This window comes from Eutrigla gurnardus (assembly GCF_963514095.1).
Source record: "Eutrigla gurnardus genome assembly, chromosome: 2".
Classification (NCBI taxonomy): domain Eukaryota; kingdom Metazoa; phylum Chordata; class Actinopteri; order Perciformes; family Triglidae; genus Eutrigla; species Eutrigla gurnardus.
Genome location: NC_139916.1, coordinates 26,910,393 through 26,936,018, shown reverse-complemented (window position 1 = coordinate 26,936,018; position 25,626 = coordinate 26,910,393). Strand labels below are relative to the sequence as shown.

The following is a 25,626-nucleotide window of genomic DNA, read 5'->3' as shown; positions in this document are numbered from 1 at the left end:
GCTACGCCGTGTGCGGATGTGAGTGTAAAGGATTGTGTGATTTAAACCATGAGATGTAGAATAAATGGACTTGTTTGCATCTAAACAGAAAGGCCGGACTCTCATTCATCCGTCATGGTAAAGTAAGAAGCGCGTCAATTAGGTTTCCAATTGAAATGCTAGTGGCTTAAAGCATTGGCTTAGCTCCTACAGCATTTCCTTTTGAGCCTTTATTTGATCCTTCCTTTGAGTGAGCTCAGCCTCTTCTCTTTCAAGTGCACGTTTCTTTTTGAGGCCTTCAGCTTGTATCATGAGAGCTGCTTTTTCAGCTTCAGCTTTACGTCTGGAAGAGGAGGCTGTAGAACAGGGGTGCCCAACCCCGGTCCTGGAGAGCCCCTGTCCTGCATGTTTTAGGTTTCTCCCTACTCTAACACACCTGATTCAAACGATTTTCAAACCTGTGAAAAGGTTCAGTTGCTTGATAACGAGCACATCATTAGAATCAGGTGTGTAAGAGCAGGGAGAAACCTAAAACATGCAGGACAGGGGCTCTCCAGGACCGGAGTTGGGCACCCCTGCTGTAGAAGATCTATGGCTGCTGGCTGCGCTGCTCACTAACCTTGCTTATCACGATAGGAGAGGCAAAAGAAGCATGCTCTTCTGCAACCTCTGTGCTTTGGTGCTCTTGTGCAAGTGTTGTTGCATCTTGCTTCCATTTTTTGACATTACAAATACACGCACATCACACACATTCATTTTTTGTCAAACCTAAAACTGACTTCACTTCATATTAGCAAATAAACAAAATGAAGAAAACAAGGAACCAATGGTAGGAACTCGACGAGACTCGGAGGGTGTGTTTCAGGTAAGCAGTGTGCACATGTGCTGTATAAAAACACACTCTCTTGCAATCGCACAATCACATTGAAGCAGATTCTTCTCCAGATCAGAAATCTACTGAGGTCAGTGCTAATTTATTTTTTTCCTTACTAGACGTCTCCTAATTTAATTGAAAATGAAAATATATAAGCATGCAAAGTTGTCAGACAGTATTTTACCATCATATAGTGTATGTCTTTTGCTTGAACAAGTTCATCAGATGCTGACATGAATTTCACACAAGGGGAAAGCAATGAGACAGGAGCTGTGAATTACAGGGACACGTTTGTTATGGCTGTTGGCAAGAATGTGATCATTGTTCTTCTGGGCATCACCATCAACTATATCAATGCCACAATGGTCCACACATTCAACAATCATCAAGTGAGTAAAATGTTATTTTAAACTGAAGAGAATGTAATTTGTTAAGCAAGGGAAGAAATGAAGGTTTCAAAAATCAGTATACAGTATGTATGAAGTTGTATATCTCTCCAGCCCTTTCAATTTCTTTCTCTTCTTTTATATCTGCTCTTCTCCTCAACGGTTGTTTTTGAAATTATATTTAATCCTGTTTAAAATTTGAACCTCATTTCTCCGTCAAAGCTTCATTTAATCGCTCCTGTAACCTGCTTATGTACCCTTTTTTTCCTTCTTCTAGTTTCCATGTATAACTTGCCATGTGGACATGGAAAAAAAGTTTGATTTCTTGAACAACAAAGGCATTTAACATCAATTTAGTGGGCGAACAGATGGATATTTTGGAACAACTTGAATGTCGTATTAGTCATCTTTATTAGCTTTTGGCTTCCTCTCCCAGTGACTGCATGCAATTACACAATAGCACCAATATAACATGACCTCTGGTATCCAGTTCTTTGCTTGATACAGGATTGGAAGCATGTTTTTGTCAATATGACTACATGTGGACAGCATGTTATGATTATTATTATTATTATTCATCCAATCATGAATATTTTTCCACTAGATGTAATGTAGTGATTCATGATATCTTGATAATCACCTAGATGTACTTAAAACTGTCAAAATGGCACTATACATTTTGTTAAACAATAAATAATTGTATTGCGTCAATGAAAAAAAACATTTTTCTTGGTGAACATCCTTTTTAGTGAAAAACAGTCAAAATAAGGATTTATTTTGCACTTCTCCACAGGGACAGGAAGCTAGACAGCTTTTTCAATTCACTTGCGATCATATTTACAATTATCTTAAATATGGAAAGTTGTTGACTGACTGATTGTGAGTGTTTTTTTTATCATGATCAGCTATATTATCCTATATCATTTCATCCCTATGTCACAGCCTGGCTCAAAAAGCAGTGACAAAAGCAACAACGAAACGCAAGAGTGCCAATAAATGAAATAATTTATTAACACAAGAGTTTAAATTAACAGACAAACGATGAGGTGTGTTTATCTGTATAATCAGTAGTGTAAAAACTGCACCTGCTCCAACCTGACTGGCGTCCACCTGCAGCATAAACGGCTGACCAAAACGTGGAGCTGCTAAAACAGGAGCAGAACACAAAAGCGATTTGATGTTATCAAAAGCATGTTGACAATCAGAGGACCACACAAACTTCGCCTTCGCCTTCAGGAGCTCTGTAAGAGGGAACACCACAGTCGAGACATTTTTACAAAAACTCCTATAATACCCGACCAAACCCAAAAAGCGTTGAAGCTCCTTTTTAGTCGTGGGTTGAGGAAACTGCCCGACTGCCTGAACCTTGGCCTGAACCGGAGCAACACAACCTTGCCCAACTACCCGGCCCATGTAAGTGACCGTCGCCTTAGCAAACTCGCATTTAGCCAAATTAACAGTAAGGCGTGCCTCTGCGAGCCTGTCAAAAAGCGCACGAACGCGCTGAAGGTGCGAGTGCCAAGTATTGCTATACACTACAACATCATCAAGATAAACCGAGCACCCCTCCAGCCCTGACACCACTCTGTTCATCAGGCGCTGGAAGGTTGCTGGTGCATTTCGTAACCCGAAGGGCATCACAGTATAAGAAAAAAGGCCTGATGGTGTCACAAACGATGAAATCTCCTGGGCTCGCTCTGACAACGGCACCTGCCAGTAACCTTTGAGCAGATCGAATTTGCTAACAAACCGGGCCGACCCAACCTGATCAATGCAATCATCCATCTGGGGCAGGGGAAACGAATCAGGTTTGGTGACTGCATTCAGCTTCCTGAAATCAGTACAAAAGCGTAAGGTTCGGTCAGGTTTTGGCACCAGAATGCAAGGAGAAGCCCAAGCAGCCGACGACGGCACAGCAATGTTATTTTCCAACATATAATCAATTTCCAAATCCAAAAACGTGGCTTTTTCAGGGGACATGCGATAAAAACGTTGCTTAATCGGTTGCGCATCTCCCACACAGACGTCATGTTCTACCCAATCAGTGCAAGAAGGCGTATCACCAAACAGTTCAGGATATTTTCCAATCAGATTCACAAGTTCACAACGTTTATCCTCTGACAAATGTGACAACGTTTCGTCCAACACACAGACAGAGAATTTCTCAGTCGTCCACATAACACACTCTCGTCAGGCTCAGGCACGCCATCGCCTTCATGCGCAACAGCCACAGAGCTCACTGCCAGAGCCGGACGCACAACACTCTCAGGGTCAGAGTCACGAAGATAATAGGGCTTCAAAAGATTCACATGACACAATTGCTGTGATTTCCGACGACCAGGCGTTTCTATCAAATAATTAAGGTCTGAAACCTTCTCAGAAACAGTGTAGGGACCCGCATACTTGGCCTGGTACGGAGACCCCACCAGAGGCATGAGAGCCAAAACTTGATCTCCTGGAGCAAATTCTCTACGTTCCGACCGCCGATCATAAACACGCTTCATCCGCCCCTGCGCAGAACCCAACTTATCTCTGACCAAACAACGCGCCACAAACAAACGGTGCCTGAAGCCATTAACAAAATCAATGAGGTTTTTAGGTGGTTCGGCCTCCACCCAGCCACCTTTCAGGGCCGCCAGAGGACCCCGCACAGTGTGTTCAAAGACAAGATCATTTGGGCTGAACCCAGTACTCTCCTGAACTGCCTCTCTTGCAGCCAGCAGCAACCACGGAAGACCCCCCTCCCAATCTCTACCCAGCTCTGTACAATACGCCCGGAGGAGAGACTTCAGCGTCTGGTGAAACCTTTCTAAGGCACCCTGACTTTGCGCATGGTAAGCCGAAGACTCATTGTGTTGTATGCGCAAAATCTTTAACACCTGACTAAACACATGGGAAGAAAAATTCGAGCCTTGGTCTGACTGTATAATTTTGCAGCCTGATACCTCGTTGTCTGGCACATCACAGTCAGTAAATACTTACATCCCGACTTGGCTACGGGCAGAGGGCCCACACAATCAATAATGAGATGTTGAAATGGCTCACTAACAGCCGGAATAGGTTGTAGTGGAGCAGGCTTAATTTTTTGATTCGGCTTCTTTCTCAGAATATTCAAATTCGTCTTTCTTACCCCAAAGTGTCATCATGGGCAACTTTGAGAACCAGAGGACGAAACTTAGCTGGCACCACCAACTGAAACACAGGGGGTGCAGTCGAATAGTCTTTTTTGCTTAGGAAGGTTCCTAACTGAAGAAGTGACCCGGAAGTAAACAAGTGGCCGCCATGATAAGAGCTGTTCGAATTCTCTAAATGCATAGGAAAGGAGCTCCAATGCTTCCTTTCAGAGCTCCTTTAGCATAGGATGCAACGGACCTTCCTATGCGACAGGAAAGGAGATTACGCCGTCCCACAATTCTTTGCGAGAGCAACATTTAAAGTGCTGCACACCTCGGCCGTTCATGAAAACAAACGATATGTGCATTTGCATATTTAATATTAACTTTCAAGCAGACATATAGTAATTGGAATAGTGTCGATAAATGTGTGTGGACAGTGATAATAATCGAATGTTTTTTTTTTTTTCATTTATTTCAATCATGTTACAAATATTTGACAAAAACGAAACTAAAACCACAAATGAAACGTAAATAAAGCAAACGGTCAAACAGGAAGGAGGAGCTGCTGGACCTGAAGCCGGTCAGTGAACCAGCTGTTTATAAAACCAACATGGGGAGAAGTGGACGACGCGTTTTTTGTAGTCCATTATTGTAGTTTCTCCAGCGCAGACGCATGTCAATCGCCGGTGCCGATCATCAGCTGTCAATCATCAGCGGCTTTTCCTAAGTCCTTTTGAGTTCTCCTATCGCCTTTCCTTAACCCTGTGACGTTTTCCCCAGAGGTCAAGGAATAGGAGTTAGGAATAGGAGTTAGGACCTTATTTTTTGACTATTCGACTGCACCCAGGGTCTCCTACCTCCACACCAGAATGAGCAATCCACTGCCTAAACAGGCCATCTTGCAAAAAGTAACCGCTGGCAGCGCTGCACACCTCAGCAGCCGGCAGCACTTGCTCAAACAAACCCTTGAGAGACTGATCTAACTTCTGCTCTTCTCGCAGCTCCTCAGGTGACACCTCCAATGGAAGTTCCAACAGAGCCGGGACATCCAAGACACCAGCCTCAGCTTCGCCAGACGCTACGTCAGCCACAGCCATGGCACGCGTAACGGCACAGGTTGACAGGGCCTCTGGTGAACCACCAGAGCCTTCACAATGAACACTGCTCACCGGATAGGGACTGACCACGGGGGATGGAGAAGCTTCCGCCCAGACCTGGCCACCAGCCAGACCGTTACCCAGGATCAGGTGGATTCCCTCCATGGGCAACGCCGGACGCACCCCGACCGCCACTTCACCCTGCACCAGCTCGCAGCTCAGAACCACCTTATGCAAAGAAATCGGCAAAACACTCAGCCCTATTCCCCGACTCAAAACTACATCACCGGTGTCACTGTCCGATGACAATGGCAACACCGAATCCACCATGTACGAGTCATAGGCCGCCGTATCCCTCAGGACTTTTATAGGCACTTTAACTTCACTCCCCACAAGCGACACAAAACCATCGCTGATGAACGGGGCATAAGCAGCCCAAACCTCAGCCTCATCCACAAAAGCAGAAGGCAACACATGCTCGGACACCGCAACCGGTGCCACCGGCGCAACAGCGACCGCCGGTTTCACATATGCCCTTCCTAGCCAGCTTTTAACCCGCAAAACGGGACACTCCGACTTACAATGACCGACCTCACGACAGTAATTGCACCTGTCGTCCTTATTCACAGTACCACGTCCAACAATGCCTCTAGGTGCCAGCCTCCCTGGCCGCACCTGTTCTGAGGACGCCGTGCCATGACTCCGCCGTGCGCTCTCATGACGCGCAGAGTGGTCTCCAAACTCCGCTTTATGGATCAACACAAACTCATCAGCTGCCGCGGCCGCAGCCGAGACAACAGAGACCTTTCGCTCAGTGATGTGTAAGTGGCTCAGTAAGTGGCCAATTTACCAGGCAACATGTTCTTAAACTGGCAAATTCGACATACGTTTGACCATTTTTTCTTTCCCAAGATCTAAAACGATGTTGATAAGCTTCGGGGACTAATTCATACACCGTGAGCACAGCCTTTTTAATTTTATAATAGGACCTGCTGTCACTCGTGCTCAACGACGAATAAGCCACCTGCGCTTTCCCTGACAGCACACACTGAAGCATCAGAGCGCAATCTGAGTCAGACCAGCCCCGTGCATCCGCCACGCGCTCAAACAACACAAAAAAGGAGTCTGGATCCCGTTCATTGAACGGCGGCACCCACCGCAAATTGAACCGGCACTGGACTTCTGTTGGAGGTGCTCCAACTCCAGCTGTGTTCTCACCTCCAACTCATGCTTTGCTCTATCATGCTCCAGCTGCATCCTCATGAGCTCTTTTTGTTGCTCAAACGTGAGCTCGGGCTGCAGGGACAACACCCCAGTAAGCAGCGGAGGAGCATCCACCTTTTCCTCCCCAAACAATCCACGTGCAGAAAAAGCAGAGACAACAGCTGATTTAATGTTGTCCTTCACACGTTTGTCACACTGCACCTCCACAGCATAATGCTCCGCGATGAGAGCCATCTGATCCCTGGTGCACGAGTCCAAAAAATCCAAAGAGGGAGACGCAACAAACTCCGAAATGGTCTCCATTTCAAAGCCACAACATCAAATTCTCACACACAATTCCCAAAACCAGGTCGAGGACTAAGCGGCTCAATGTCCTGTGCGCACCGGGGCCAGAAGATTTCCCGCTATCTACCCAACCAAAAACTTGTCTAACTCAGCCCTAGTCTTCATGCGGTTACTTGCGGTGGGTAATTACGCACTGTAAACCGTTGGCACGGGGGAGCGATCTGTGAACACTCACCCGAAACCAAGGACGTGCTCCCAAGCAATGCTTCAGCCACTTTCTCCGCAACACTACCAGGACCGGACCGACGGACCCAAAGGGGACCGCCGCTACAACCTACCAGGGAAACCCCCCAACCAAACGTAGGTGCCACAGTGCAAGAGAACAAACAAAACGAAAGCAGCCAAATTACCAATTGCGCACCGTTTCAACACAACTTACAGGGTCAACCAGTTAACCAGGCACACCGCCCGCACTGTCATCACACTGTTCATTAACCAAATAAACGATCCAAACTCCCCGCCACGAGAGACAAAAGATGACAGTTACAGGAGCTGCGCGCGCCACACGCACTCCAACCCGGCCTTACCTACACCCACGAACACACCTCCCCAAGGGCCAACACAAGGAAATCACTCTAAACACCACGCCGCGTGCCAACCGGCAAAACTATTCCAAACCGCCGACCCAACCAAATTACTGTGCGCAAAACTCCAAATCAAACTCAAACAAAAACGGACGAGCCCCCATTTTGTCACAGCCTGGCTCAAAAAGCAGTGACAAAAGCAACAACGAAACGCAAGAGTGCCAATAAATGAAATAATTTATTAACACAAGAGTTTAAATTAACATAGACAAACGATGAGGTGTGTTTATCTGTATAATCAGTAGTGTAAATGTGGGTGAGTGGCTGCGGTGTGTGGATGTCATGATGGATGTGAAACCAAAAGACAGCAAACCAAAATGTGCATCAGCAGGCAGGGCGAAGCGCCAGAGCACTGAGCTGGGCCGGGGTTTTAAAGCCTCCTACAGGACTGAGCCCAGGTGCACCCAATCAGCCTCATCACCGTCACCAGCACCTCCTGCAGGGATGAAAGGTTAAGGCCAGCAGGGCCGTGACACCTAATAATTACAGATGGTAAAACAGATGGTGAAGTAAAAAATAAGAGATATATTAGTCATTACTGTTATATGGGTAGGTGTATGGATGTCTGTAATATACTGCAATCTAACCCCCGATTCTGCTGCTTAATTCAGATCTTCAAGATGAACCCTCGCTTTATCCTTTTCATCCACCTGGTGATCAACGACATGATCCAGCTGACAACCAGCATTTCCCTCTTCATCTTCACCTACACCTTCCACACCATCCATGTCTACCTCTGTTGCCTCTTCATCCTGCCAGCCATCTTCACCACACAAAACACCCCTCTGAACTTAGGTTTTATGGCAGCAGAGTGCTACATTGCTGTCTGCATTCCTCTCCGCTACAACTCCATATGTACGGTCAAAAGAACACGTATTGTAATTGGCATAATCTGGACAATGAGTTCACTGTCTGTCCTGCCGGATGTCTTCCTCCTTTTGGCCACTGAATCTCTGGAGTTCTTGAACTCAAGAGTGTTCTGCCAGAGGTATGCTGTTTTTAGGAGCACCTACAGTCTTAAGAAGAGGGACGCATCCCATATATTGTTTCTGGTAATGGTTTGGCTCTCTCTGTTTTACTCTTACTTCAGAATTTTGTTTGTGGCCAAAGCTGCTAATGCAGATGCCAAAAAGGCAAGAAACACAATCCTCCTTCATGGCTTTCAGGTGCAGTTGTGTATGATGGTCTATGTGCAACCAATGTTACATCAAGCACTCGCATACTTTTTCCCAGGAAAGTTATCAGACATAAACTTTGTTATCTTTATCATAAACCAAATCCTCCCTCGCTTTGTTAACCCTATTGTCTATGGCTTACGAGACAAGACTCTCAGGAAATACATCAAAAGGTATCTGTGTAAAGTAAACTGCTAAGCAAAGATTCACATTTCATAAATAATATATTAATATATATATATATATATATAATATATAATAATATTTAAAGTTGGTCTCACAATACCTGATTAATGAGTCATTTTGAAATGTGGTTGCATAATGAAATCACCACCTTAACATGGTGGAAAGGTTTGTATGACGCTGTGACACTGGGAGTTATATTAGGTGCAGTTGTTCTTGGTCCCAAGGGCTCGTGGTCCCAGGGCAAGGGCCAGAATGTTCTATTAACACCAAACACAAAGTAAACTTTGCTGTTCGGTCGTTTGCTAGTTTAAAGCTATTTTACATGACAATTATAATGCCTCATAGACATGGAGGAGTATCGAGTATCACAGAATTGCGATACCATCGTTATGGTGGGCAACCTATTCTGACACCACCCCTAACTATACTATATTATACACTATAATCTCAATTCCTAAAGTTATGCAGTTTGGTGAAAATACTTTAACTCAAATTAATTGTGTTTATTAAGTTCATGAAATTAAACAAAACAATGTAGTTTTTTTAACCCTGAAGGTTTCTCTGATGGCAGTTTTTGGCAATCATGAGGATCATATCATGATCAAAAGTAAAGAGATATCTTAGTTCGTATTTTGTCTTTATAACATTAACAAACAAACAAACAATGTCTACTCATAAAGCAACTTACAATAAATGGTAAATGGAATGGCATTTTTATAGCACTTTTCTAGTGTTTTTGACCACTCAAGGCGCTTTACACTACATTCTGTCTACATTTACCCATTCACATACGTATATTCATACATTGATGCTGAGGAAATGCCTGCAAATCAGGATATACATTTAAAAAGTAAAGTATTCACACACACTCACGCACACACACATTTATGTATATCATTTTTATTAAATGAATAGAGAAATAACAGAAATGAAAGTGTGTGACCAAAATAATATTTGATGACAGAAACCTATATAGCAAGAATTAATAGATAATAATGAAACTGAAAAAAAGCTTCGGTTTGTCAATGACTGCTACACCTGACATGAACTGTGAACTTTGCAGATGACACTACCATCAAGGCCAGATTACAAACTGGCAGAGTGGTGGTCAGAAAGGAACCTGCCGATCAGCGTCAGTAAAACCGAGGAGCTCAATGTTGACTTCCTGGTAAAAGAAACAGCTGTATTACTTCAAGAAACTTAAGGAGACCCCTTTCCTGTGCTGAATTATTGCAAACTTTTAGAGAGAAGATATAGAAAGCATTCTGATTGGACACATTACAAACTGTCGTGGGTTGTGCACGGCCTGGGACAGGAGGGCTTTCCAAACCGCCAGGGACATCATTATTACTGGTACCCATCTACTGAGCATCTGTGTAGAGCTCCAAAAATCCCGGCATAGCACCCGGCATAGCACCTCCTCAACCCCTGCTCCTAGCAGGACAGGGCCCTGGACAGCTGCTAAAGGGAGGAATAACAACAAACTTTCTAAACAACCATGTGTGCAACTGGAGAACAGATTTGCTCCCCTGCTGCAGGATCCTGGATCCCCATCCAACAACTTGGATACTTTTTCATTGACTCAAAATGGGGTAAGAGCTGAACGAGCTGAAAGAAACTCAGTGAGTAAAAGGCTACAGGGAAAGCTAACGACTGGGCCTGAGACTCTGATTGTCGGTGACTCTGCTGTTAAAGATGTGAGATGCTTTTGCAGTAAAAACACCAAAGTTTTATGCTTCCCCAAGGACATGGTATCTGACATGAGAGAAAAAATCACGGATATCGTGACATCATGTTTTGATGTCTTCCAGTCAGGATTTAGACCACACCACAGCACCGAGACAGCTCTTGTTAAGGTCTTCAATGACATCCACTTAAACACGGACAATGGTAGAATTTCAGTCTTGGTATAACTTGATCTCAGTACTGCATTCAACACAGTCGATCACAACATACTCCTAGACCGTCTGGAAAACTGGGTGGGACTCTCTGGCACAGTATTAAAATGGATTGAAGGACAGGGACTGCTTTGTGTCTATAGAAAATGACACATCTGAGCGGGCAAAAATTACAGGTGGAGTTCCCCAAGGCTCCATTCTGGGCCCTCTTCTGTTCAATATCTACATCCTTCCACTGGCTTAGATCATGAAAAACAACAAAATATGTTACCATAACTATGCAGATGATACACAAGTTTACATAACAATATCACCAGGGGACTATAGTCCAATTCCAGTACTGATTAGATGCATTGAGCAAATCAATAATTGGATGGAGCAGAATTGAAATCATTGTTTTTGGAGCCAAGGAAGAACGGTCAAATGTTAGCACCCAGCTTCAAGCGGTAATGCTAAAAACCACAAACAAAGCCAGAAACTTAGGTGTAGTCATGGGCTCAGACCTGAACTTCAACAGCCACATTAAATCAGTTACAAAGTCAGCCTACTATCACCTAAAGAATATATCAAGGATTAAAGGACTTATGACTCAGCAGGATTTGGAAAAACTTGTCCATGCTTTTATCTTCAGCAGGCTCGACTACTGTAACAGTGTCTTCACAGGTCTCCCTAAAAAGTCCATCAGACAACTGCAGTTAATTCAGAACGCTGCTGCTCGAGTCCTCACTAAGACCAAAAAAGTGGATCACATTACTCCGGTTCTCAGGTCTTTACACTGGCTTCCTGTCTGTCAAAGAATTTACTTTAAAATACTACTGCTGGTTTACAAAGCACTGAATGGTTTAGGACCAAAATACATTTCTGATCTTCTGCTTAGCTACGAACCATCCAGACGTCTCAGATCATCTGGAACAGGTCTGCTCTGTGTCCCCAGAGTCAGAACCAAACATGGAGATGCAGCCTTTAGTTTTTACGCACCAAATATCTGGAACAAACTTCCAGAAAGCTGCAGGTCTTCTGCAAATCTCAGCTGTTTTAAATCAAGACTGAAGACTTATCTGTTTGCCGCTGCCTTTCAGTAATCAATACTATCTGTGAACTTCTTATGCTGCACTGTATTTTCCATTCCTTGATATTCTTGTTTTTAATGATTTATTTTTATTTTATTTTATTATTATTACATTTTAAACTTTATTTTATTATTGGCTGGTTTTAATGAGGGTTTTTCTGTGCATTTTAATTTTGCTTTTATTTTATTTTAATTCTTATATATTTTTTTCATTTTATTGTATGACATTTTTATGATGTGAAGCACTTTGAGACTGTCTTGTGTATGAAATGTGCTATACAAATAAAGTTGCCTTGCCTTGCCTTGCCTTGCTGCTGTCTGGCAAGAGATACACAATTATCAGCTGATGAACCACCAGACTTCATAGCAGCTTCTTTCCTGCCAAATTCATCATCCATTTTTCACGCATCACATAGGCCTAGTTTGGGGTATTTTCTTTTGTAGCAAAAATGGGTCTACAAAATTAATTTTGTGCAACCCTGTTGTTGAATGTCAATAACTTTGTATCTAATGGAGAAGTATAGAAATAACTAACAGTACAAAACACACAGAGTAGAGATATTACTCCAGAAATATTTTAGAAGTGGCCACAGTGATAACTTGCTAGTTTGAAAAAAGGCTGGCAGCCTCTGAAAGGAATACAGAGTCCATCTCGGTGTAAGAGAATGACTTTGACCAAACAACCGGAGATTTAACATGGTCCTCTGTGGCCAATGCTGAGATTCAGAGCAGAGCAGCTTGTCACTGAAAGGAGAATAGTGATGGTCCACCATAAAGGTCAGCCCAGTTTATTCATATGCACATAACTAGTATCAGATAGTTCCTTGATCTCCACTTACTGAAGTTTCACATGATGCAACCACCCACCCACACACACCCACACACACCCACACACACACACACACACACACACACACACACACACACACACACACACACACACACACAAAGCCTAGAGCTGTTCTTAATCCCATGACATTTAACTACTATATATTAAATCATTTCAAAAGACCTCTGACCCACTTATGTGTGCCATATATGACTATTGCTAGGGTGAGTACATACTTCCTGTTTTATTCACTGTGTATTCTTCTTTTATTCGTGTGTGGCTCATTCTTTAACGTGGATTTTTAGAGAGATGTTTTGTCTACAACCAAATAATACATTTTTCTCAAAACATGGTTTGAATTTCGCTCCCTTTGTGTGCCACACTAAAAAAAAGGCTCAGTATCAAGTAATTACATGAAAGTTTCTTGTTATAACAATATCTTTTTAACTTTTTAACAAGATAAGTATCACGTTGTTACATGAAATTATCACGTTATAAAAAATCATAATCATGAAATTATCACGTTGTAAAAAATCATTATCATGAAATAACGTGATAATTTCATGTTATAACGTAATAAATATCTTGTAAAAAACGTGAAAATATATCTTGAAATAACGTGATATTTTCATGTTATAACGTGAAAAATCCTTTTCATGAAATAACGTGATAATTGCATGTAATATATCATATCACATATATCTTGTTAAAACATGGTTTTTGAGCAACTTTACATGACAAATGAAACTCCAAAAATAACTAAAACTCTGTGCATTGATTGGAAATACCAAGTACAAATTCCATTTACCGGTTGCGACCTATTCCAAATTTGCATTAGTTTGCATAATTTGTAGGACATTTTAAACTGTATTGAAGTGTGGCAGTTTGTTACTTTGACAGATGCAATGAGTAAGTACTTTTTTTAAATTATCACTCAACAAACTATATATTCCTAACTTGACTGACTTGATCTTTTTTTTTTTTACTTTTTAAAAAATTGTGTATTTATAAAATGAAATAAGATTTTCCTTTTCACTTTCATATACATGATCTACTGTTTGTTGGGGTTCACAGTCTGAAATAAGCCATCTGAAATAAGCCATCTACTATACCAATACTTAATAGTGAAACCTGGTATTTAAGCAAGGTTAGGTCCTCATCTGAGTAAAGTTGTAGCTGTTCAGCAAGGATACCGTACCTTAAGTACAAGGTCCTTTTAAAGAAATGAAATGTTATTTACATTATATTTTTATTTTTGCATGAACACATTCAAAGTTTAGACTTAGACTTATCTTTATTGATCCCTTTGGGATGACTCCCGCAAGGAAATTGGATGTCCAGCAGCTTACAGAAAAATATTATGGAAATTAATATACAAAGTAAACAAAAGACAGTAAACAATAAACTCTTAGCTAAATATATTTAAAGTAGAGATAAGAATACAAGTAAAAACTGTATAGCATGAGTGGCTACCACTCCTTCCTTTCCCTTCTGTCCTTTTTATCCTATTTCCTTCTCCCCCCGAGTGAGGAGTTGTAGATGATGGCATGAGGAACAAAGGAGTTCTTGAGTCTGTTGGTCCTACACTTGTTCAGTGGAAGGAGCAGCCTTCCACTGAACAGGCTCCTCTGGTTGCCGATGAAGGTGTGCACGGGATGGCTGGCATTGTCAATAATGTCCAGCAGTTTGTCAAGTGTCCTCCTCTCTGCCACCGTCACCAATGAGTCCAGTTTCATGCCGACCACAGAGCCGGCCCGCCTGACCAGTTTATCCAGTCTGGTGGTGTCCTTCTTGGATATGCTGCCTCCCCAGCACACCACAGTGTAGAAGAGGACACTGGTGACCACATCCACAGCAGTTTGCTGCAGATGTTAAAAGACCTCAATCTCCTCAGGAAGTACAACCTGCTCTGTGTCTTCCTGTACAGGTGGCTGGTGTGTGTTGTCTAGTCCAGTTTATTATCCATCCACAGCCCGAGGTATTTGTATGATGCCACAGCCTCCACCTCAGCTCCCTCTAGCAGGACTGGTCACGGTCTTGGACTGGACCTCCCGAAGTCAATGAGCAGCTCCTTCGTCTTAGAGGTGTTGAGCTGTAGGTGGTTAGTGTGACACCAGAGAGCAAAGTCCCCCACCAGACTACAATACTCATCCTCTCTGTCACCCTGATACATCCAACGATGGCTGTGTCATCGGCGTACTACTGTATGTGACACAGCTCCGAGTTGTAACAGAAGTCTGAGGTGTAGCCCCTGGGTCTCCTCCTCAGCTCCACTGGGATGGGGTGTCGTATCCAGGCTCGTCCCTTTGTGCTCAGAGCCAGCAGTTCCTCTCTTGAGTAAGTGAGAAGACTGGATTGCATTTTAAAGTTAGATATATCCATAGGATATATATAAAATACACAATCTCTTCGCAAGAAGAGTAAACGAAATAGAAAGAAAGAGGTTAAAATAGGGTAGAAGAGCTAAAAAGAGCTAAAAGAGCTAAATACAGGAGAGGCAGCTGTCTCCTACAGCGCCAGAGAACTTTTTCAATTTGCAGTACACTCACAATGTTTTAAATGTTCCTCAGGGGTTTGCAGGATCAGCTCAGCTCAATGAATTCTTCATCATATGGCTATAACGTGTCGACTGGTCTGAGTAATCATGACTCCTACAGCACAGCTGTGGCAAAAAATGTGTTAGTCTTGGCTCTTGGCCTTACCATCAACTATATCAATGGGACCCTGATTCACACCTTCAGAAAACATCAGGTCAGAATCCTCTGTTATTGGTTTTGTGAACTGCATTGTATTACTGTTTTATTATATAATATATTTTATTATATACTATATATAATATAATATATTATTGTATTATATATCTTATTAATACACACAAAACATGACTTAATATATTTATTAGTCTGTAGGGGTGTGAATCACCAGAGGCCCCATGACATCATCCCAATACTTAAGTCACAAAACAATCTTATTGTGATTTTAAACATTTTGCTATATGCTGAATATTGTGATAACATATATTCTTATGTATTACCTTTTTCATCTGTGTTTTATCTAACAACATAAAGTGTTCACTCTTCTCACTTAATTATGCACGAACCAACTGTCCATCTTTTTTTTACCAAATTCCTATCAATCCCACTGACTATTTTCATCAGAAGGTTATACGTTTCACCATCTAGGACAGATGAGATGTTTTAACTGACTGATTCCTTTGCTCTTCTTTCCTCCAGATATTGAATGTGAATCCTCGTTACATCCTGTTTATCCACCTGGTGGTGAACGACATGATCCACCTGACGACAACAGTCAGCCTGTTTGTCTTCAGTTACACCTTCTACAAAATTAATGTTACCTTATGTTGCCTCATTATTACATCGGCTGTCTTCACCACCCTGAACACTCCATTAAATTTAGCCGTCATGTCCGTGGAGTGCTACATTGCCGTTTGTTTACCGCTGCGACATGCTGAGATCTGTACCATTAAAAGAACGTACATTCTGATTGGTTGGATTTGGGCGATGAGTGCCGTCTCAGCGCTGACAGATGTGTTTATACTTCTGGCAACAGAGCCTGTACAGATATTTTATTCCACAATTTTCTGTAAAAAGGATATGCTGTTCAAACACCCTGTAATCTTGAAAAAGAGGGATGTTTCCTACGTAATTTACTTGATTGGTGTTTGGCTTACGCTCCTCTGCACTTACATTAGGATCTTCTTAACTGCTAAAGCAGCTAAATCAGCTGATGGAGATGCGAAGAAAGCCAGGAACACAATCCTGCTCCATGGCTTCCAGCTACTGCTGTGTATGCTGACCTATGTAGCCCATCTGATAAACAAGGCTTTGTTTTACTGGTTCCCTATAAATTACTCAAATATAATCTTTGCTTCGTATGTCGTCATCCAGATAATACCCAGGTTTGTCAGTCCTATCGTGTACGGGCTTCGAGACAATACATTCAGACAGCATTTGAAAAAGTATCTGCTGTGTAGTGTCCAGCCATGGACATTTTAATCAGGGTAGCTGTGGATTAATCACCTTTCGTAAATATATATGAAAAATTCCCATTTTCTCTGTATATTGTTGTCGATAAAATGACATGTGAGATAAATGACAGGGGATAGGTTCATTGATGACTCTAAATTGCCCATAGGTGTGAATGTGAGCGTGAATGGTTGTTTGTCTCTACATGTCGGCCCTGTGATAGACTGGCGTCCTGTCCAGGGTGTACCCTGCCTTCGCCCAATGACAGCTGGGATTGGCTCCAGCCCCCCCGCGACCCTGAATACAGGATAAGCGGTAGACAATGGATGGATGGATGGATAAATGACAGACGGTGTATATGAACCAGAATTTGAAGCCTCTACAAATAGGGATCCCCCGATACCACTTTGTTTCAGACCGAGTAGAAGTACTTAAATTTCAGTACTGATATGAGTACTTAATAATACCATTACAGTTCTAACAATAACTTTGAAAACATTCAACTTTGTGTTTCCCTGACACAAACAGAGCAGAGTTTGCAGTTGGGATATTAATTAATAATTCTTTAACCTGCTATCAGTTACATAGTTAACATAAATATAAAAGCTAAAAAAGCTCAGAGACTGAGAGGAGCAGCTTGTCATTGAAAGGAGTGTTGTTAAATGTTTGTTTAGACATTTAAATAAGCAATTTGTGTTATTAAGTTTAAATACAGTCTTAAGGAAATGCTGTATAGTGTGGTTAAAACTTGAATATTTACATTATTTACAGTACATGATCTATAGTTAATATGTGAGAAATGTACACGTTACTTGTCAATAAAAGTAATTCAGTCTTACTAGAGATGTCACAGGAAGTGCTTTTATTTTGAAGTAGCCAACACAGAAGATGTTTGTTGAGATGAACGTGAGTGTGAGATGCTAAAATGTCCGCCATGCTAAAGTTATTTCACTTTCTTGCTTGTAAACTGCAGCATATTGAGCAATTAATGTTCACAGTAAAAGACACAGGTTTATTTTTTTTGGTCGTCATTCAAATCTATTCCACTACAAGGAGAATAGTGATGGTCCACCTTAAAGGTCAGCCCAGCTTATTCATACCTATAACTACATACAAATGTACATGAATAGTATCAGATAGGTCCTTGATCTCCACTTACTGAAGTTTCACATGATGCAACCACCCACCCACCCACACACACACACACACACACACACAAACACACACACACACACACACACACACACACACACACACACACACACACAAAGCCTAGAGCTGTTCTTAATCACATGACATTTAACTACTATATATTAAATAATTTCAAAAGGCCTCTGACTCACTTATGTTTGCCATATCTGACTATTGCCAGGGTGAGTACATATACTTCCCGTTTAATTTACTGTGTATTAAGAGACAATATATTGTATTTGTGTGTGGCTCATTCTTTACCGTGGATTTTTAGAGAGATGTTCTGTCTACAACTAAATACATTTTTCTCATAACATGCTTTGAATTTTGCTCCCTTTGTGTGCCTTTGTATCCATATGTCAATTATTTCTGTGCTCAGAATGTTTTTCTATAACTTTCACAATGTCAACTGCTTCTTTTTTGATTCAGTTTTACATGTAATAGCAGGTGATACTAATAACATGAATGTAAGACAAGTGAGCCAGCATGATGCAGCCATTATTCATTCTACTATTTACATGCGTGTTTCTTACTGTCACATGTCAAAATGTCTTGGGTGAAAAACACAGTTCAAGTGTCCTGATCAAAAGAAGCATCCTTCTATTTTATTTATTTCATTTCATTTTAAGCTCAAAGCTGTCTTTTTCAGGGTAATACAAGTAATCTATAAATGATAATATGAATAATAAAAATGTACTCTACTCAATGATAATTGAGTAAAGAAATGATGAGAAATAACATCACTCATCAGTGGTTTTTGAGCAAATTTCCATGAAAAATTAATCTAAAAATAACTTAAACCCTGTGCATTAATTAGAAATACCAATTACAAATTCCATTTACCGGTTGTGGCCTATTCCAAATTTACATTAGTTTGCATAATCTGTAGGACATTTTAAACTGTATAGTTGAAGTGTGGCAGTGGAAAATCAACTTTCTGTTGATAAATTCTGAAAACAGGGTCTACAAAATAGCTTCTTCTTAATTCCCACGTTTGTTGTACATTTTTAATGTCACTTTTAATATTTCACACACTTGTTTTATGAGTTTTGTATCTTGTTTTACAAATAAGTATACCGTAGATGACCATTTAGGAGCCCGGGCGTTTAATATGCTAAATCGACTTGGAGCCCAGGCGTTTATAAGAACCAGGCGCGTATTTGCAACAGGCTACAATTTATTTTTGCAATGAGCAGCACCAGACCATCATGCAAAGAACAAGGAGCTCACCATAGCACCATAGCACCACTGGAACAAAACTACTTTTTCCCCCCGACGCATCTTTATTGACATCAGACAATAAATACAAAGACAGTTTGTCTGTGTTACCGCGACACAGGGAGCTGATCAGAGCAGTGTTATGAATGATAACGGAAGGGGGGGTCGATCGCGGTAATTTCAACACTGTACATTAGCGCATTTATCTATATCCCTATATCCCTCAGTCTAGCGCGCCTGTGTTTGTGTGTCTGTGTGTGTGTGTGCGCGCGCCTGCATGCGAGAGAGAGAGAGAGAGCGAGAGGAGGGGTTGACTGACAGAAGAGGTGAGAGCCGGTGAAGTGCTGTTAAAAAAAAACTTTTGTTTTCTGTGCAAGACTATGGTAAACACTTAAAGTTTGGCGGAAATTGAAAATAAAGCTATTTTCTGAATGAAAATACATCAACTAAGCCGTGGAGGAAGTAATTTTCGCTCATCACGCAGTTCAGAGCTAGCACGGGCGGGAGCTAGAGTCCAAAATCGCAAACAGTGGGTTAGCATGGGGCCAACAGCCACACGCTTTCAAAATCGCATTTTTAAACCACTAACATTGCTCAAAACAGCGCCAAACCTCGTCAGCAGCTTGCTCTGGGTGTCTACACATAAAACGAAGCACCAACAACTCAGTTCATGAACCCGAAGTTAAGAACAGAAGACAGTTAAGAACACTCACCAATTCTACCCCTGCCAGCTCCTCGCGAAGGATAGTCCGTAAGTGTCGATTACCGAACGCAATGCAAAAGGGAAAGTGAAACTGAAGATTTCGCCCAGAATAAAACGAGTATACTTTTAAATTAGTGGCAGTTTGGCCAAATATAAGTTAATAATGGTGGGTAAAAACGTCGGGATAGTTTGTATACACTTCCAATCAGTTCAAGACAGCAGCCTTATCTGAAGCACATACATGTCACGTGAGATCTCACACGGGAACACGAGAGCTGCGTTCGGTAATCGACACTTACGGACTATCCTTCACGAGGAGCTGGCAGGGGTAGAATTGGTGAGTGTTCTTAACTGTCTTCTGTTATAAACTTCGGGTTCATGAACTGAGTTGTTGGTGCTTCGTTTTATGTGTAGACACCCAGAGCAAGCTGCTGACGAGGTTCGGCGCTGTTTTGAGCAATGTTAGTGGTTTAAAAATGCGATTTTGAAAGCGTGTGGCTGTTGGCCCCTATGCTAACCCACTGTTTGCGATGTTGGACTCTAGCTCCCACCCGTGCTAGCTCTGAACTGCGTGATGAGCGAAAATTACTTCCTCCACGGCTTAGTTGATGTATTTTCATTCAGAAAATAGCTTTATTTTCAATTTCCGCCAAACTTACACTTTAATTGAACCGGCGTTTATTATGCCAAATGAGGGCGGCTATTAGAGCACAGGCGCGTATTTGCACGCGGGCGATTATTTGGTCATCTACGGTATACTATATTTTGTTTTATTTAAAATAATCGTATTTCTTACTTGTCTTTATTTTTTCTTATTTTATGTATTTTATGACATTATTTATTTAAAAGATTTCGCTGTCTCACACTTTTTTCTATTTTACTTTTTTGTTGTTTTGTGATTTTTGAGCACTCTCATCTGCATTTTAGATTGTGAAAGGTGCTGTATAAATAAACATTATTATTGTTGTTATTTATTTTATCATCATTATTATCAATAATACATATAGATATAATATGTATAATAAAACCCAGAAATGTCAAGTTTTGTTTTTATGAAAAACACTTGTTTCAAGTCTGTGGTTACTGTCTGGCAAATAACTTTACCAGCTGATCAATAATATTCTGTATATCCCCACTAATAGTTATAATAATAATTATTGTATTCTGTTCTACAGCTGGTCTGGAGTAGCTCATCGTTTGACTCATGAGTCTTTCAAACTCTGGCAGAAATTTCACAACAGCTGTCTATCGGGACACTTTGAACACCGCTATAATCAAGAATGTGATCACTGTGGTTCTCTGCATCTCCATCAACTTTGTCAACAGTACTCTGGTGCACACATTCACAAAACATCAGGTCTGAAGTACATTCTGCATCTGGAAATTATCAGGCAGAATATAATCTATTGTTCTCGCTCTCGTCTCCTAATCACTTGCTTCCTTTCCTGCAGGTTTTCAACATGAACCCTCGCTACATCCTGTACATCCACCTGGTGATCAATGACATCATCATGCTGACCATGTTTACCCTCCTCCAGGTCCTGAGTTACATCGTCTTCACTCTTAATGTCTCCTTATGCATCATTCTGCTCATGATCGCTATACTTGCAAATCTAAACAATCCCTTAACGCTCGCTCTGATGGCAGTAGAGTGTTACATCGCCATATGCTTCCCTCTGCACCATAGCCGGATCTGTACCATCAAGAAAACGTATGTTGTGATTGGCCTGATATGGCTGACCAGTTCATTCTCAATCCTGCCTGATTTATTTGTCACTTCCACGACAGAATCCCCAGAGTTCTTTCTCACCAGGGTTTTTTGTCTGAGAGAAAATGTTTTCAGAAACTCCATTCTGACGGAGAAGACAAACATATCCAACATTGTGTTTCTGGTCATTGTTTGGCTCACTCTTTTCTATACGTACTTCAGGATCCTGTTCGCTGCTCAGGCAGCGGCTACAGACGCCAAGAAAGCCAGAAACACTGTCCTCCTCCACGGCTTCCAGCTGATGCTGTGCACGCTCATCTACGTTTATCAACTGCTGAAAGACGGCCTGACGTATTTGTTCCCTAAAGGAGTGCTAGACATTCTCTTCACTATTTCAATTTTTGTCCAGGTTCTGCCTCGACTCATCAGTCCGGTTGTTTACGGGGTACGAGACAAGACATTCAGGAAGTATCTGAAAAGATATCTGTTCTGTACTAGCGCCATCACTCATCCGCAAAAACCTCAGAAGAGTGGTGAAGTCCTGAGTTTGCGTTTTTCACAAAGACTGCAGTGATTTTGTCTGTGTAGTTCACTTTTATAACCTCCTGTTTATTTTCTTTAAACAAATCACAGAGAAACTACAAGGTGGACATAACAATACAATAACAGTTGTAGATTAATACTTTTAGACCCACACAGACCTGTTCAGCTGACGGTGATAAGTGAGGAGGACGACGAAGAGGGTGCAGCCATGGCAACGGGGAGAAAGCGTCCCCTGGAGAACGGCAGTGTGGTTGTTTTACTTTCTGTTAAAATTGACAATTTGAGGTAATTGATTTTGTAACTAAGGTTAATTATTACTTAGCAAGAAAGCTGTCACCTGTTGGTAATTCAATGTTTTTATTGGTAATGTTTTTGGAACGCCCTCTAGTGGACAGGAAGTAGGCATTGGCAACGTATAAGCCTGTGTCGTGCAGTAAATATTAATGATAGGCTGAATTTGAGCATTAAAAATTAGAATATAATTTCAATATTGAAAAAAATATGGAATTAAATTTGAATAGGATTATAGAGGAAAATTGACAGCTCTTATGGACACCTTCATCTCAACACATATTTTCTGTCTACAATATGGATCTGCGAATAGAAAGCATTATAGCCGGTATTCAAATTTCATATTTTTACTGAAGCGGTTGTTCACCGACAAATAAACTGCACACACACCACACTGCTACATTCACAGGTGTAACGCTGTCCCTCACTCACTCACTCACTCACTCACTCACTACACATATATAAAAAAAACATGAGGGGCGTTTGTGGAACCAGCCAGGTGAGATCTACCACTCAAGTTCAGTCATGTGTAAATGACCCCCTGCTATTAACTGTAACATGAAACCTTTCTCTTCATCTGCTTTGTGTTGAAGGACCGACACAGATGGAGTCCATCTGCTAAGTTCACCAGATAGGAGACACTTTGTCTAGAAGCGTGTCCTCATTGTGTTTTCATTCTGCTTGCTCAAGCTTGAAATGTAGAAGATTACTATATTAGCGTCAACACCGTGTTAGCATTGAAGTAGAGACTCTTCCCATGAAAAACACTGGTAGTTGTTTCAGATGTCAAAAAACAATATCAGGAATATCAAGAATCCGGTTTATTGCAGAGGAATTTGCTTGTGTGTATTATTGAATAGACAAAACACATGAATATAGAAGAAATTTAAATAAAATTATAAAATATGTACAATGTATGTGTTTCCTTAAACATAACCAAACCTTACCAACAGTGCTATATTTATTCTTGAACCAATGATGTTGTCCTTTTGATCATAGTGACCACTGACAAAATGTGTTGTTCTGGACGGCATGGACCAACAACATACTTTGTTATTTAATATGATGGAATTCTTGGACCAATCACAAACAGGCACCAATGTCTTCACTTAATGACATGTGTGATGTCAAAGATGTTGCTCAACACAACTCTGCTGGAGCTCTTTGATCTCTTGTGCTTTTTCATTCTGTTTCATTTAATATTTACAAACCAGCCAGCAAATAGCACCCAGATTTCCAGTTATTCCTTTGAAAATCAAAAGCAAGTTAGATTCATGTTTATTGCAATATTTCACCCCAAAAACAGAAATACATCTTGTTACTATCCCCTTTCAAGCTTTTTACAGTAAACTTGCAAACATCTCAAACCATGTGTAGTTGCAGTCTAGCAGTGACTTTGTTTTTGCTCACAATTGGGCTGAGGAAATATCAGGCATGATGCTTTCTTGACTTTGTAAAACAAAATGTAACATAAATAAATAGATATGAATGTACTGAATTGTAATTCATTTAAATGATGATCTCCTATACTAGATGGGCCTACAGTTACGGATCCAGCTATTTGAGTCAGTATTGGACCAATTCCATTATCTGTGTTGGTGCATACGTTGTGTATATATGTGTATAGGTTTAATGTGCTGCTGTGTCTTCTTCTTGAAAAGGAGATTTTGCGTCTCAGGGACTACGTTTACATGCACACTCCTATATTACGATGTAGGTTAAAACAAATAAAATAAATGTATTTTTATATCCTGTATTTTTTTTTTTTAATCAGGCTCTTTTTTCACATCTCTACCATTATAGCGAGTTGGACAGCTTTTTCAAGCCAGTCATGATGATATATATGATTATCTTGATAGTGGAAAATCATCACGATCAACGTTTTATTTTATTTTATCGCAATCCGCATTAAAATCCTATATTGTCCCATCCCTATACAGCACATTCACTATGAATCTCTGTTGGTGTTTTACATAATTTTGTGACACACGTCCTCTTTCCTAGACAACCGTTCGTAAAGCTGGAGTAAAGAAGCATGGTCAAGAGAAGAGAAGGAAAAACACTCATACTTTTAATCATTATGAAGAACTTGGAACAGGTTTTTAAAAGTATCACAATGCCAACCTCTTCAAGATGGTGGTTGAAGGAATGAAAGAGGGAAGCTGTGTTCATACTGACCAACATGTTCACTGCCGCTGGAGATGGATGCAGAGTAGCCAAATGTCATGTTACTTAAATCGGAATAAAAACAGCTGCATGTAAACGGGAATATTAGTGTAATATTCATTATCATTACTAAACAGGGGAATATTGTTTTTTAGAAACAAAGGGAAAACATTTAATATATGGAACATGTAAACGTAGTCAGTGAAGTTTTTCGTGGTTAAATTAATTCGAAATAATAAAGAAATTAGCGTATTTCACAAAATGTGAAACTATTCCTTTAAAACATACACACACCGATATGATCACAGACACACACGCTCACTCACACACACACACACACACACACACACACACACAATGAGCCAACTCAATCCCCCACATGGTCCATCAACATATATAAACTATCTGCATCAACGCCTGCAACACACTGGTGTTGGCTGCTGTGCTGTTGGGTAAGTACAGTATCTACTGCATCACGGTGATACTGTATGTTCCTGTGTTATCATGTTTATATTTATTGTTACAGTACTGTGTGTGATATGTATTTTGCATCATATATTTGTCTGTGATTTAGAAGGATATGTTCGAGGGTTGCAAACCAGCCACCAGTAAGGGGATCATGCTCAGCCAACCTTACCATACTGGCTCTAACTCTACCATCTGCTATGAAACAGTTTCACATTAAAACTAATATTATAGTTTGCGACAGAGCCAGATTATACTGCACAAAGAGGGAACATTAAGATTTAGAAGGGAATGATTTATTCCTTAGATGAGTGGCACATTTGTCATTGTTTCCCTCCTTTTGAGATCTCTTCAAGTCCCAAACTATTTAGGGGGTACACCAGAATCTAGATATCATCTATGCTGATTTCAGACTTTTTGTTGTTTCAGATATGAATTCTTCATCTGTCAACAGCACTTACAATGTGACCGGGAGTCAGAAGGACATCTTCACCGCAATTGTAACCAAGAATGTGATTGTCTTAGCTCTCTGCATCTCCATCAACTACATCAACAGTACTCTGGTCTACACCTTCAGGAAGCACCAGGTCTGA

General features: G+C 41.0%; 3 protein-coding genes across 3 annotated transcripts in view; all 3 read left to right on the top strand.

The window, feature by feature from the left end:
• The window catches only part of LOC311021324 (odorant receptor 131-2-like), a gene marked incomplete at its 3' end in the record, with an annotated part of 247,803 nt that overhangs the window by 218,340 nt on the left and 3,837 nt on the right, over positions 1-25,626 (top strand). The gene's annotated exons all lie outside the window — the stretch shown is intronic.
• On the top strand, positions 1,139-25,626 carry LOC311027205 (odorant receptor 131-2-like; the record flags this gene model as incomplete). Its single annotated transcript, XM_084031106.1, has 3 exons — positions 1,139-1,242; positions 21,312-22,101; positions 25,463-25,626. The coding sequence occupies exons 1-3, from the start codon at positions 1,150-1,152 to the stop codon at positions 25,624-25,626; spliced, it is 1,047 nt and encodes a 348-aa protein (XP_083887232.1). The 5' UTR covers positions 1,139-1,149.
• Positions 15,358-16,778, top strand: LOC311027211 (odorant receptor 131-2-like; the record flags this gene model as incomplete). Its single annotated transcript, XM_084031116.1, has 2 exons — positions 15,358-15,513; positions 15,996-16,778. The coding sequence occupies 2 exons, from the start codon at positions 15,358-15,360 to the stop codon at positions 16,776-16,778; spliced, it is 939 nt and encodes a 312-aa protein (XP_083887242.1).